At 43.5% G+C, this 15,257-nt stretch overlaps 1 protein-coding gene across 1 annotated transcript in view; it reads right to left on the bottom strand.

The window, feature by feature from the left end:
- Positions 1-15,257, bottom strand: part of FLT1 (fms related receptor tyrosine kinase 1) — a 119,038-nt gene that overhangs the window by 4,462 nt on the left and 99,319 nt on the right. The window contains exons 24-29 of the mRNA XM_066618847.1: positions 14,032-14,143; positions 10,204-10,303; positions 6,946-7,051; positions 5,052-5,194; positions 3,921-4,008; positions 2,317-2,408 (exon numbers count right to left, since the gene is read on the bottom strand). Of these exons, the coding sequence (XP_066474944.1) occupies positions 2,317-2,408; positions 3,921-4,008; positions 5,052-5,194; positions 6,946-7,051; positions 10,204-10,303; positions 14,032-14,143 (641 nt within the window). The remainder of the gene's footprint in view (positions 1-2,316; positions 2,409-3,920; positions 4,009-5,051; positions 5,195-6,945; positions 7,052-10,203; positions 10,304-14,031; positions 14,144-15,257) is intronic.

Raw genomic sequence — 15,257 nt, forward strand, 5'->3', positions numbered from 1 at the left:
AGGTTTATTCACTGCTTAGAAATAATTCCTGTTAATAGAGGACTTTTCTCATTGGTAAACCGTTGTTCCCGAGACAGGAGACCGACAGAGGAAGGCGGCTGCAATAAGATGCTGAAGAGCAGGAAGGGAAATGACACTCTGGCATCCCTTCATTGTATTGTTGCCATTTTAGTATTCTGAGCCCTTGAATGGCTTCTGCTGACTAACGAATGGGAAGGGGGAAATATGTCCCCTTAGACTCTGTGCTTCTTGCCATGTGGATGCTGGAAATCAAGAACAAACTTTTTTCAATTTGCTAATGTGTGGGCAAGGGTGTGGCATCACTTTGCCATTTTCATGGAGGGGTGGGGGTAATAATGGAAGTATAGATGAGGTTCCCTGAGGTCACTCTGGAAAAAGGACTATGGTTTTTCTAGCCTGTCTAAATAATGCCATGTACATGACAAAACTCTTCAATATGTCACAGCACCTTTGCAGAGGCCCTGCCACACTTTATAGTGACAAGCAGGCCACTGCAGTAATATAGAGAGATGTCTTGACAAGTTGTGGGCCATCTACAGACAGGCAGATGTTCCAATGCAGTCAACGTGACTGTTCTGTGTGTAAGCCTCAGGCCAGGAAGGCTAATGTATGTGTCAAGACTTTGTAAGGGAGCTCATTTTTACTTTGCGACCACTACCTGGAAGAGAGCCAGGATGATATAGTGGTTGTGATGCTGGACTTGCTGTTGGCAACCTTCAGTCTTGAAAGACTATGGTATTGCGCTCTGAATGGTGGTTCTGGAACAGTGTCTAGTGTGGCTGAAAAGGCCGATTCGGGAGTGACAATCCCTTCCACACCGGGAGCAAGTGCAGTCTGTCCCTGGTCTGTCTCCCTGGCTATGGGCCTTCCTTCTTTGCCTCTTTGCCTCACACTGTTGGCCAAGTGTCTCTTCAAACTGGGAAAGGCCATGCTGCACAGCCTGCCTCCAAGCGGGCTGCTCAGAGGCCAAGGTTTCCCATCTGTTGAGGTCCATTCCTAAGGCCTTCAGATCCCTCTTGCAGATGTCCTTGTATCACAGCTGTGGTCTACCTGTAGGGTGCTTTCCCTGCACGAGTTCTCCATAGAGGAGATCCTGCCATCATCCATTCTCATGACATGAGAATGCAGGCATCTCTGTTTCAGCAGTGTATACATGCAAGGGATTCCAGCTTGTTCCAGGACTGTGTTGTTTGGAACTTTGTCCTGCCAGGTGATGCCAAGGATGCGTCAGAGGCAGAACATGTGGAAAGCGTACAGTTTCATCTCAAGATGTTGGACGTGGACCTGGAAGATCCAAGTTCAAATCCTTGCTCAGGCACGAAGCTTCCTGGGTGACTTTTGAAGAGCCATTATCTCTCAGCCTTACCTACTTCACAAGGTTGCGAGGACAAAAGGAGGTAAGGAAGCACATACAGCACCCTGAACTCCTTGGAGGAAGGTGGAATTCCAAAAACCAGTGGGATATTGCAGTCCCAGGCTATAAACCCTATAGGAGAGACAGGGAGTGGTGGGTTGGTGGAAGAGTGGCTATCTATGTCAAAGAAGGGATAGAATCAAGCAGAAATGAGATTGAAGGCAGAACTGCCTCCACCCTATAATCTCTGTGGGTAAAACTACCAGACCCAAAGAGCTGTGGGGATGTAATAGTGGGGACATTCTATCGTCCTCCGGATCAGACACCTGAAGGGGACCTCAAAATGAAGAAACAAATCAGGGAGGTGTCCAAGAGATATAGGGTTGTAATAACGGGATTTCAATTAGCATCCCGACTGGGTCAATTCATTCTCTGGTCATGACTGGATTTCTTGACATGCTAAATGACTGTCCCATGGAGCAGCTAGTCATGGAGCCCCCAGAGGATAGGTGACTCTCAATTTAATATTGTGTGATACTCAGGACGTGGTTAGGGATGTAAATGTTACTGAGCTTGGGAAACAGTAACGGTACTGTGATTCGTTTCACCATGCATGTTGGGGCAAGGGTGTCAAGCAGATCTGAAACAAAACCCTTCCAAAGGAGGCTGGTTAGAAAGAACTTGAAAGGGAAGGTAAAAAGAGTCCAATCCTTCCAGAGTGCATGGAGGCTGTTTAAAACAACGGTATTATAGGCCCAGCGGAAGTGTGTACTGCAAAGAAAGAACTCAACTAAGTTCAACTAAGTCCAAGAGGGTGTTGGCATGGCTAATGAGCAAAGCTAAGGAGGCTGTAAAAAAAACAGGGAGCTCAGAGTTCCTAATGTCACATCTAGCTGCACCCTTAGTTGGTGACCAGAAAGTGTGTGGATGGATTTACATACCCAAAGAATGTTGGTTTTTGTTTGCTGCCTGTCCATGTAAAACGTTTTAGCTCTTTGAAAGGTAGCACCAGTCCACTGCCTGCTTGGTCATCCTGAAAAAGAACATAGCTCTAATCATACACCTCCAAGACTTACGTATGCATTTCTGTGACAGCGACAGCTCTGACAAGGGACTAACCTAGCAGCACCACAATGTTGCGACATCGCAAATAAGCTAACATCCTACACAAATGACTTTTTGCTGGACTGCAACAGTATGGCAGCAGCCTAGTTGGCAGTGATGAAAATTCATTATAGGTTAGTGCAAAAACTGATCAGCAGTCAAGGAACCAGTTGGTAAATTCCCCTGAACTACAGGGTAAAGCAGGAATTCAGAAACTAGAGAAAACAGTGCAAGAATTTTAAGTGGTGCATGAAGACCCTCTGGAAATCAGAGAACCTGGGAGCTTCCTTCTTTCAATCCCTTTCTGCTTCACTATCTTTTTCAGGTTGCTATGAAGTGGCATCGTTAACTTGTTTGCAGGAGTGATGCCAGGAGTCAGCCAAGTTGGGCACTGGCTCAGCGATCGATGTCAGAGAGCCCACCTAGCTAGGCAGACCGCATAATCCTCAATCCCCTTGACAGTGGTTCCAAACGAAGAGGTGACCAGACAAAGGTGTCTTTGTCCCAGGGGACCCAGCAACCTGATGGCAGCAGTACTGTACTTGTTTTAGTTGAGGAGTTGCCATTTCTCTTCCAATCTGGGAAAGCAGAGTGCCCCCCCCCCCACACACACACCCAAAGGAGCCAATACTGAGAGAATAACCCTACCTGCTTTTTCAGGAGAAGGTGCTATTTCAAAGGCTTAGAATGCTCACTGGGAGTCATAGAGAACACATTCTCAGTACAGCATTTCTCTGGCTGAAACGCTCTTCATTCACCACATTCATATTTTGGAATATCACTTGTATCATGATTATGGCTTGACTGTTCCTGACAGCACCCTTTTCCTTTCTCCCATATAAGTGAATAGTTACTATTCACTCCTACAAGCAAGAGTAATGCACCATACTTACAACACAATCCTAGCCACAGTTACTCAGATGCAAGTACTACTGTGTGTAGGGGCTTACCTGTGGCTGACTCCAGGTAAAAATGCCCATGGTTGCATAGGAATCAGAGTTGTGATCAAGGCAAAACAAACTCTCCACCCTTGACACTGCCTGGGATCCTCGGGGGCAAGGACAAGCACAATGGGAAGGTGTATTTACAATATTCAAATTGCAGTATTCCATGGGCCTGCAATATTAAGCTGCCTCGCACCATATAATCACAACCTAACAAATCGATGGGCATTTTGCATAATTTAATAATAAATTATGCTGCATTCAAACCTACTACTCACTATATGTATCAAGAAGCCAATAACAACCTACAAATTTCCCATCCAACAGGATAAACTGATATTGAAGAAACACCAGCCTATCTTGAAAGAAGAAAATGACCACAAAGGACCTCCTGTTATCCTTTCTTTTTTGTCAACTCAGCAAGACAGGACTGACTCTGAAGGAGCAGACAATATGCTGCTCTTTTTGTGGGGGAGGGATGCACAATTATTACTTACATCGCTTCCAAATGTATTCTTGGGTGAAAGTTCTTCAAAAGCCTTGGCTTTCTGCAGTGGCTTCATTCTGAAGGCATTAATGTAGCTTCTTCAAAAAAAGGCAGAGGATAGAGTTTATTGGATAATCACAAACCATTTGTGTGTGACAAATGCAGGGTTTGTATTTTCCATACTTGTGAACAACTGAGAGCATCAACACCTGGGTAAAGTCTCCTCTGCTGAACTCACTGGACCCTTGCGCAGTCAGTCAGATCATTCAAGGCAGTCCTCTATCTGACCCTTCATAAATATCTCGCTGCACAAAACCCATTTCTACAGTGGTGGTGCAGGATGTCCCTGCACCAGCTACAAAGAGGACTGCTGTGCAGCTATGTCTTTTAAAGCCTTAGAACCCAATCCTACTCCCCTCCCCAATAATGCAGTGGCACCAAATGGCCACTGCTGAATCCTGCGGGGGGAGGGGGTTTACAAATATCTCTTCTGGGTAAGGTAACAATTGTTCCCTTACCTGGGGTAAGCCTCCATGCAGCAGAGGGTCTACTTGGATCTGCACTAGTTAAATAGCTGGATCAGGTTAAATGCCATTGGATCAGCTTCTAGAAGGGGGTTAGGATTTAGCAGCCACCATTGTCACAGAACCTACCCCATTCCCAGACCTGGTATGCACTCTCCTGACCCCTCTCTGCCCCATTCTGCCCTACTGCCACTCCTCCTGCCTCCCCACCACCTTACCATCAGTGTCAGGCAGCTCCAGATCTGCTGGCACAGGTGGGAAGACTCCAGCCTTCCAGCAGCGCACTACTGAGCATGCTGTCAGAGTGCCTTTTATGACTGGTGCTGACTTCGTTATGACTATCAGCACCAGTGGAAGAGATGCTCTGACAACAGCAGGCCCCTTTAAGATTGGGCCATTAATCTAGCTAGCGTAATAAAAAATGCTGTGTGCAATTTTGTGGAATTCAGTGCCACAAGATTATCACCTTTTGTCTGATCCAGCAAGATTCTTCTGGTTTTCTTTCATTCTTTAAGACTGTCATGCATAAAACCATCTTAGCAACTTTCTATGGCCAGCACTATAACGTGACTGCCTGCCATCAATCTGCTGTGCTACACCTTTGTATTTTATCTTACCCAATATTTTCAGCAGTTTCATTATTCAAGACTGGTACTGAATCATGTTTCCTTCCATGGAGACTAGAGGGAATTGCTGGGGAGCAGTCAAATCCAACATCCTCTGATAATATAGTATTCAGGGGAACATAGTCCTTGCCATCCTATGTGCGTAAAAGTATAACATCACTAGGGATATATCAGTGGTCCATACATAATACAGAGTGTACATATACTGCTGAAACTAAATAGGTTAAACAAAACTGAGTCTACATATTTTTAGCTTGTTACACTACACGCTGAAACTAAAGCAGAGATTTGAGGCAGCTTAGCTCCCTGATCTTAGAGCTGAACTCCACTGAATACTCACATGGTTCAGTCTGCATAGGACTATAACACTTCAGTCAGATAGGGGGGATTATGTGTGTAAATGCTCCCATGTTTAGTCCTCTCCTATGTGCTACTTTTCTACATGCAGGGACATTCAGTATAGAGCATTCAAGCACGCAGTGTCCCATGTGTATGGTGAAATGAAACAGTTGCATCAAAGTTGTATCGTGTTTATTCTGAATGTGGAGAGAGGCTCTAAATAGAAGCACAGGTGCAATGGCAGAACATGTACCCTAATCTAATGTGCCAAGGCCATAGGTTATATAACCCTGCATAAGCATCCTAACAATGGCTGCATAGGCAACTTGTTACCATGTGCTGATTTTGGATCCAATTCAGCAGTGGCCCAAGAGCTTCACTGCTATACTAATGCTGCACATGAGCAGTGCCCCACTCTGGTAGAAACATGATGGGTGTGGTGGGAGTTTCCTTCCTTGCCTTATGACACATCCTGTGGGACTTTTTGGCCTGAAGGAGCCATCGGAAATTTCTTGAAGAAAGAAAAGTGATCACTGTTTCCAGGGAAGAGCTGCAATGCCCAATCACCCTGCCCAACTCTTCTGGCACAGGAACACACTTCCACTGGATTTGCTACTTGTGCTGCTTTGATCACTAGTTTTTTAGGCCATGTTTCCTGTGAATTTTGTTCTGATTCTGCCAGAAGGATATGCCACAAGATGACCCTAAATCAAAGCTCCTCCTAAACATTCGTGCTAAGCTGACACTGTTGCCTGTCCTACATGAGACCTGTTTGTGGTAGAGGTGCAGCCCAATTGTGGGACATTGTGCACAGTGTGCAACTTCAATCTACACTGGATTTGTGGATTTGCACTAGTACAGCCATGACCTTGGAATAAGTTCCAGTGAAAACTCAGCTAAATCCTAGTCCCATTTTAAGTTTTAAGACCAAGTTATAAATCCAGGTTCTTCAAATGAATTGTGTTGCAGATCAAGTTGCAATACAATGCTAATCACTAATGGGAATTTCACCACTATGAATCATGGCCAATGTTCTATACCCATTCTGTAGCACCAACATGACCCCTGCTTAAGAAAAAGACTTCTGGGGAGGTGCAATCATACAACATTAAAACAAACAACTAAAAAACACATGCAAAATTTTGCTAGATAAAAAAGAGCCCATCAAGATTAATATTTAGACTGTACCTAGCTTTTAAAAAGTTAATAAACAGAAAGCTGGCGATTTGAAATATATCCATTCATAATCCCTCTCAAAAATGAATCTATTCAGTCAGTTGTACTATCTCCAACTGTTCACCATGATCTAACCAGCTGGGTTTTTAGGACCAGGGAGTCTTGTGATTTGCTCACAACTATTTTTGCTGTTGTCAAGAGATTCCATATCATCCAGTGACGGTCCATATGTATAGGTTCATGAGATCAAGTGAGTCCACTGGTTTTTAATATCCTAGAATCAGTACTAAGCAGTAAAGCACTTTTTTCCCCAAAACATCTTCACCTGAGGACCAGCCCATAATATATGAAGGAAATCATGGTTGCCTACCTGCTGCACATTTGCTTGCAAAAGGTCCCCTAATCTTTTCACCAATCCTGAAAATATTGGCCTTTCATTTGGATCCCCTTGCCAACAGTCCAGCATGATCTGATATCTGTCAAAAGCAAATCAAAATGTATTTTGAGTCCTATTTCTTCAACGGTTCCTTACAACAGTAGTCTCCCAACATTTTCACATCCCGGAGTAAACTTTAACCTGACTTGGCAAGAGGGGATCCATCTTCAACTCTTTACCATAATCACACCAATGGTTTTCTGCCTGCTCGCTCTCTTTCTCAAATCTTGCTCTCTTAAAAATAGATAACCTCTCCCACAAAGGAAATGGTGATGGTTCCACTGATGTGACCTTCCCCCATTAATTGAGAACCCACCAGTTAAAGACTTTTTCACACAACATCTGGTTGAATGAATTTCAGTGATAATTTAGAGACATGTTATGTATTTGAGTTTGCTTGCATAAGGTTTAAATTCAGAACCCACAGCTTTAAGAGGATGTAAGGAAGAAGTGTGTGTAAATAATGAATAAATGAGTGTGGAAGGTATGTCAAGAGCTCAAAACCCATCCCTTTTAATTTCTCCTCCCTCCACCTTACAAGCAAGAAAAAAAAGAAATCTTGATTTAAATGCTATTTAAAAATATGTAAGAAATGGAAATCTCAATTAGTGGAGTTATGTGCTCTGTTACCTGACTACTCATCTGGCTAGAAAAGTCACATACCACTGCAATCTAAAATCTTTCCTACTTTGGTTTAAACCTACTATCTCTTCTCCAAGTACTGGTTATGCTTCTGCTTACATCAAGCTTTCATGTATCTGAAGATGGTTATCAAGCCGCCGCACCCATTTCTCTGATGTAAGCTAAACAGCAGCAGCTCCTGCAGCCTCTCCTCACAGATCTCTGACCTCAAACCCTTTGATAAGCTTTGCAGCTCTTCACTGAACCCCCATCTCCTTGATTTGTCATCTTTCCCTTTTTGCACAAGCCTCTGCAAGATCCAGATCAGAAAACTTCACCCGTCAGAGGACTATCCATAAATCTTGTCATACATCTGGGCTGACTGCACAGGGCGCAGTTGGAAGGCAAAGAGGGAACAGGATATGAGCAGAACTGTGAGTCTGCACAAGATGCATATCATTTGGTATCTCTTGAGAATCCCAGCATCAGAAGGTTCCCTGCGAAGCAAGGATTGAAAGTCTGCAGGCACAGCAGTGTCTGACATCCCAGTGTCAGACATCCCAGTGTCAGAAGCTGGGGTGGAAGGTCTGACATCTTTAGAGTCACAATTGACTGCAGATAGGTACAAAAATATGTAACATGTTTCAAAAAAACACTGCAGGGAGGACCCCAAGTTCTCAGCAGAAGGCCCCATGTTCAGTCCCTGGCATCTCCAGAAAAAGTGGCAGCAGCAGCAGCTGGCCCAGCCCATGAGGCCAACTGAGACCCACCTGCTCCTGCCACCTCAGCTCTGTGGATGATACTGCCTTCTGCTCCCTGGAAAAGAAGATGAGGGGGACAGAGCAGGAGATGAAGCATGGAAACCTATTCAGGGAGAAGGAGCAGAGGCTGGAGCATCACTTGGCATATCACCTCAGGTGCCAGGAGGTTCTTAGGCCGGTCCTGCTAGAAGCTAGGCCTGGGAAAGACCCCTGCCCCAAACCTTGGAGAGCCTGTTGGTTGTTGCAGACTGTTGGCTTGAGGCTAGGACCTTCATCTATTTTATGCTTTTACTGTTTGACGTGTTGGGGGTTATTAAGATTTAATGTTCATTCACCCTCATTTTATGCACAATGGACTTGCACAAATTCAACTACCCATGCTCAGCAAACAAAAACAAACGGAAAAAACAACAGTGGAGGTGATTCAGCCCACCATTTTGTTTACTAAATATATGCTTGAGAATGTGCATGAGATGGGGGAATGAAGTTGCTATTTCCTCAGTCTGTTCCCACCTGACCCACTTAATTTTTGAAGAGAAAGTACATTCTTTTACAGATGTGAGCAAATTTTAAAGTAATTTTGAGTACTGAACATGCACTATAGTCAGGCTTTATGCTCTGACTTCAGAACATAACCCTCATGTAAGACGGGGGAAGACTGTATTTTATTATGTGCCATCCGAGAGTTTGGGATGAGGAGCAGCTAACAAAGACCAGTAATAATTTATTTGATGCAAGTGTGGGAGGAAAATATATTGATTGAACAGTATACTACTTTAACAACCCTAACTAAATCCCCCTCATGCAGCTGTACCACCAGAGTTCATGCTGCATTCTAAGGGGGGACAGTACTAGAGGTCTCCTCTGGGTATGGGAACATTTGTTCCCTTTCCCAGGAGTAAGCCTCTGCTGCCATGCTGGGTCTACTTGAACCTGTGCCAGCTCTTTTGCTGGTGCAAGTCCAAGTGGACCTGGGAAGACAGACTGAGACTAGGAGGAGGGATAAGATATTGGTAGTGCCTCTGCCGCCATGGTTGGTTGGCAACCTTCAGTCTTGAAAGACTATGGTATAAGCCTACAGCATCTGGTATTCCCAGGTCTCCCATCCAAGTACTAACCAGTCCTGACCCTGCTTAGCTTCCAAGATCAGACAAGATTGGGCATGTGCAGGGTAACCAGGCTCAATCCACCCTGCTCCCCATACCAGTCTCCTCCCCATTCCTCCTTCTCCCCTTTTCTCTGCCTTACATCTACACTCTGTGTCACTTCCTGCTCCAGTTCGCACTGTTAAATCTGTTTTCTCCCCTGCAGGGTTCCAAACGCATGCATCTTAAAACCCCATAGGAGGCAAAACCATTAGAGGGTGCATTGGAGTGGAGATGAAAAGCGACACACATGAAAAATAAAGTTCAGCACCTCTCTCCCTTTTCCTAAGTTCTCGTTACCATTTCCCAAAGTACCTTTGCTTTTTAAAATGAAACACTGTTGGGATGGTGTTATAGGAATGCACTGTTTCATTTAGTTTAGAGAGGCATGCCTAAATGATTATACTATAGACCAGCCATTTTCAACCACTGTGCCGTGGCACACTGGTGTGCCACGAGTGGTTCACAGGTGTGCCACAGGAATTTGGAGGAAGGTCATTTATTAATAGGGCCAATGGGAGATGTGAGCCCCTGCTGGCAACATGGTGTGCCTTGTCAATTGTCAAAAACTTGGTGGTGTGCCTTGACCATTTTAGTGCCTTGTCAGTGTGCCACAAGATGAAAAAGATTGAAAATCACTGCTATAGACAGACGAGCAGCCTTACATTTCTGTTGTTGCAAACTCTGGGGCTTTCATTCTTACGCCTTCTTTTAACTTGTTGAAAAAATCCTCATCTATTTGGATGCCTGGGTAGGGAGATGCACCTAAAAAAGAATTTAAAAACATAATGTACAGTTAGACTGTAAATACATACAAATGTAAAACACATCTACTGTTGCCATATATAGACACTTAACAACATTTGCATTTTGTTAGAGACTGAATGTTCTCAACGCCCCATAAAGGAAGCACAAGATCTTTTTCTTTTAAGATTCTTTTTGTGCATAATGGGTGAAGACACACAAAGATCCAAGTTTTTATATATTCAGCCACGTATTCAGCCCATTCAGCTTTCTGCTACAATTCAGTGTTTACAGAATTCCCCATTTCAGAGCTTCTTGTCTGTTACCACTGCCTTTCCTGGTCAAGTCTATCCTTTATCAAATAAGTAAAGTGGGCTAGATCCATACAGTACATAAGCAAAGAGCATTTAACACAGGGCATAACTTCTTGAGCTCACATTTTCAGCTGCACATTTTCTCAGGATAGTAAGAGTTAATTCAGAGGCAAGAGCTCTTCCAGCAACATACACTAAAGGACCAAAAGACTGTTTGTTGAAGGAACTGCATGCATGGAGCAATTTCCTCTGCTGTTGTGTCTGCCTTCTACCATTCTTCTTTGATGAATGAAATTGTTGTTTCCTTCGCAGGATGGATTTTTCATCCTGCATTTTGCATTTTTTTAAAATGCATCGCTCGGCATTTTCCTCTTGAATATCATGATTTATCATCATATTTATGATATTTATTCATATTTATGAATATCATGGGCAGGAGGTCTGGTCTAGAGGGTAGAGCCTCCATTTGCCTGAAGATTAACATCCACAAGGTCGCCAGTTCGAGGCCACCGGCACCGTGCGACCTTGAAGCAGCCGGCAAGCTGCAGCTGAGCTGTTCCATCTGCTCGGAGCGTGGGAGGATGGAGGCCAGAATGTTAAACCAGATCGGAGTGTAACATCTTGAATGTGGTGGTTCTTGAAAGAGAGAACCTTCTTTCAATTTGTAAAAATCCCTGCGTGGATTTAATAAGCCTGCCTGTGTAAACCGCCTTGAATAAAGTCTTGAATAAAGACCAAGAAAGGCGGTATATAAATACTGTATATTATTATTATTATGATTTAGTTTACCCTGAGACAACTGTTTTGATGTTTGCCTGTGAACCCCACTGATTAATACAAGGAGGAAGCAGCTGTCAATGGCCATAGCCTGGCATTGTGTTACGCAAGGGGTGACTGTGGTTGGTGGTGGTCTCCCTATGCCCATTTTCCATCCAAAGTGGGGGAAAAGGTAAAGCTGTAAATAATTAGAACATTCAACTTCACTCGTGCTACATTATTAGAGGTATTTTTTGCACTTTTATGTATCTTTAATGTCTTTTTTATTGTGTTTTTATTTTCCTTTTTCTTTTATTATTATAAATAAATGAAATATATAAAAAACAAAGTGGGGGGAAGTAGAGTCTTGAGAATTTTGAGAATATCAGTGTGTCTGGAGAAGTTGCTGAGATACTTTTCAGTAGTAGTAGTAGTAGTAGTAGTAGTAGTAGAAGATTTGAATATGGCTAGTTTGCCATCATACTTGACTTGTTTCCAAGAGCAGCAGGAAAGATTTGTAAAAACAGAAGGGAAATGATGCTGAAATGCCATATCATGGGGCGTTCAAACCTTGAGTACATGCATTCTTTTTTTAGAATGGGGCAGGGGGCACAAAATTGTTGCAGGGGACACAAAACAGTATGGAACTACAGTAAGAAAGCAGAGGGGCTTTGACACTTTATTCGATCAAGTTCCAGTCCATATATCACCTCCTGCACTGTAGTAATTAGAAAAAAAGCTTCCACTGAGAGCTAATAGAGGCTTTTAAAATTAAAATAGCACATGGTGGGGGGCACAAGAAGGATCAGAAACATGGCAGGACCAAATTGCTAAAGTCTCCCTACGTCTCTCCCCCCCCCCCCCCACATGTGGTTCTGCTCTGATTCACTTTTATTTTGAAAGTCTAAAATAAAAACACGAGAGTAGGTTACACTTCAGTTAATTACAAACTTGGCAGGTCATATTATGGGTACCTATTCTGTAAATAGTTCTGTTTGTGTTCTAGGTGGAGGGAGGGGGAAGCTGTGCCACCATTCTTGCTACCACCAGAACTGAACTTGCCCACTGGTGCAGTCATGTTCACTTGCTTGCAAAAATCATTATTTTAACAGCATCTGGTATACTTAGCAATACACAGACACTATCACAGATAATCCATTTCAGGGAAGGGAAGGGCAAGACAAGTGGAGTGACATTAGCAGCAAACCAAGGGCTCCTTATGGTTCAAAACTGGGACCACCCTCCCTCAAGTCTGCTCCAAAGAATTGTTGCAATGGATCCATGGGCTTGCTAACTTCAGTGCTATTCCTGTGTGTAAAATTAGGTACAAAAGAAATATATACCCCACCCTCTTTGTCAGGGTATTCAATATTATTTTGAAAGTCCCTTTCAAATGGTCACATGTACCATTTTAGTCCCATCCCTAAAGGTAACACATTTCATGGTATAAAGATACAGACTTACCATTCAGAGTCAATAATGATCTAGTGTGATAGATACCTGGCAAGTCCATACAAACCAAATATGCATACATTGTGGTTTTGATCCAAACTAAAACAGTAGCTGTGATCCTGAGGAGCATGAAGACCCATCCATGCATGCAACAAAGAGAGTTTTCCTCTTGCCCACCATGCCACCAAGAAGCAGTTGCCATCCCTGTATGGCTAACCTGCCATAGGATGAAAAGGCAGCTTGCAGTGGAATGAGGCAGGAGGTGGGTTGGTGTTTGAAAGAGAAGTGTTCACTGCATGCACTCAAAACTACACACAGAGTAGCTCTATCCTAGGACAGTCCTAGGATTCTTACTCCCTGCACTTCTGTCTTTCCAGCTTCATCTACAACAGAGGTGTCAAACATAAGGCCAAATGCAGCACCCAGAAGCAATTTATCTGACCACAGTTGGGCTCCCCCAGCTCAATAATTGGGCTTGATAATTGGGCTTGAAAATATGAACAAGATTTGCACATTTTCTCTTCTGTCATTTACAGCTAATGAGTTTCTATGTGAGAACAAAGTGCTTATTTCTGGTCATCATTTGCTTAATGATGTCACTTCCTGCTTAATGATGGCATTTCCAGCCCTCAGAAGGCGCCATGAATGCTAACTTTCGCCCTTTGTATGAAACAAGTTTGACATCCCTGATCTAGAAGATATTTATTATATTTCTATCCTGCCTTTTTCCTCCAGAGGGGACCCAAGGCAGCTAAAATAGAGCTAAGTGTGTTGCTGGTGATTTTATTTGATCCAGTGCACAATAAGGAGTAAGCAACAGGTAAACTGGGGTCCACTGACCAGTTTCTGGAGGACTATCTAATACTCACTGATTGCTGGGATTCTTGTAAAGAATGCTAGATCAGGTGGACCATGATTTAATTCTACAGGACACCGCTTATGTTCCCAAGCAAGAGCGCAGACTCAGGAGGATGGGGTTAGTTAAATGCCTTAACTATTAAGAGATCCAGCATGCACCGTCTTACTTTGTACATTTAAAATATCCTGGTGTACCGCAGGGATTACTGTAAAAAGTAAGCAGATCATGCACAACTGAAATTAACCCACCCTGATATGCAATACTTAATACAATATTGCACATTTTATTCCCCCCCGCCCCGAGACATTAGGTGGAGGTAAGTTAACATTAAAAACAAAAAATAAACATCTCACAATATTGCAGCTTACCTAAAGAAAAGATTTCCCATAACAGCACTCCATAAGACCAAACATCACTCTTAGTACTATAGATTTTATCAAATATAGATTCTGGTGCCATCCATTTGAGGGGGAGACGTGCCTGAAACAAAAGCAAAGACCTAACTCTCCGGGCAGTATAAACGTTAGCTATCAATGACGGTTGTTTTACAGAATTAGATGCAATTATTTAGGCTGCAGTTCCCCAAATGGGACAAGTTTCATGGGTCCTATTTTGAGAAAGGGCCAAAGAGCCCAGGGTGGACCAAAAGAATAGTGGGATGGATCCAGGAACCCTTCTGTATGCAGAGTATGACTTTTGTACATGAAAGAGATGCTTTCACTAGAAGGTTGTGCAAGAAAAGTAACTATATCCAATAATGTTCTTCTCCCTGCAGAGAGTCTTATGCCAGCAGAAGCATGATAGTGGTGACAGAGCTCACCTAATGCAGCATTGTCTGAACTTTTGTACAACGTCTTGAGCAAGCATTGGCGGAAGAGAGCTAGAGACTAGTTTCTTTCTGTTTGCAGTTTTGCAAACTTTTCCAAACCATTCTGTTCCTCATGGAGGCTGCTAGCTTCATATTACCAACAGCCTTAGTTGAACCTGTATCTACTGGATGGAGCTGCTTCCTTCCTAGATCCAGAATTCCAAATGATGCAGAAAGCTGCCTCTTTACAGCACTGGAAGCTCTGTATTCAAGATAGTGGTAGTTAAGGAAAGGCTTCACCCCTCTTCCGACAACCTTCTAAGCCTCCCAAAAAGGCCCACGAGACGCCATTAAAGAGCCTTCCACTTCAACTGAAAGTGAAGGACCCTTTCTGAGGTCTGTTAGTGTTAATGGACGCCACTGAAGAGTTGCTCCTTTTCACAAGGTTCCAGTAGTGTAGAAACTTTAACCACATAGGCAGAATGTGGCCAACTTTCCTTGCCAATGGTGACTTCTCTTGAGACAGCAGGCAACATCATAAGAATTACGCAAACCAAGCAAACATGCTTACAGGTGGCACCTCAGTATCCATGAGGGATTCATTCTCAGACCCCCTGTGGATACAGAAAACCACAAGTGGTTTCCTGTTAAATCCATAAATCCATGCTTTCAGGGCTGTTAAATCTTCTGAAGGTGACACAAGCCCTGCTTTGGTTGCCTCCAGAGGGATTTCTGAAGCACGTAGAGGCCACGCACATCTGCCCATGGCCTCTGTGGGCTTCAGAA

This window comes from Tiliqua scincoides, chromosome 3, assembly GCF_035046505.1.
Source record: "Tiliqua scincoides isolate rTilSci1 chromosome 3, rTilSci1.hap2, whole genome shotgun sequence".
NCBI classification, from domain to species: Eukaryota; Metazoa; Chordata; class Lepidosauria; order Squamata; family Scincidae; genus Tiliqua; species Tiliqua scincoides.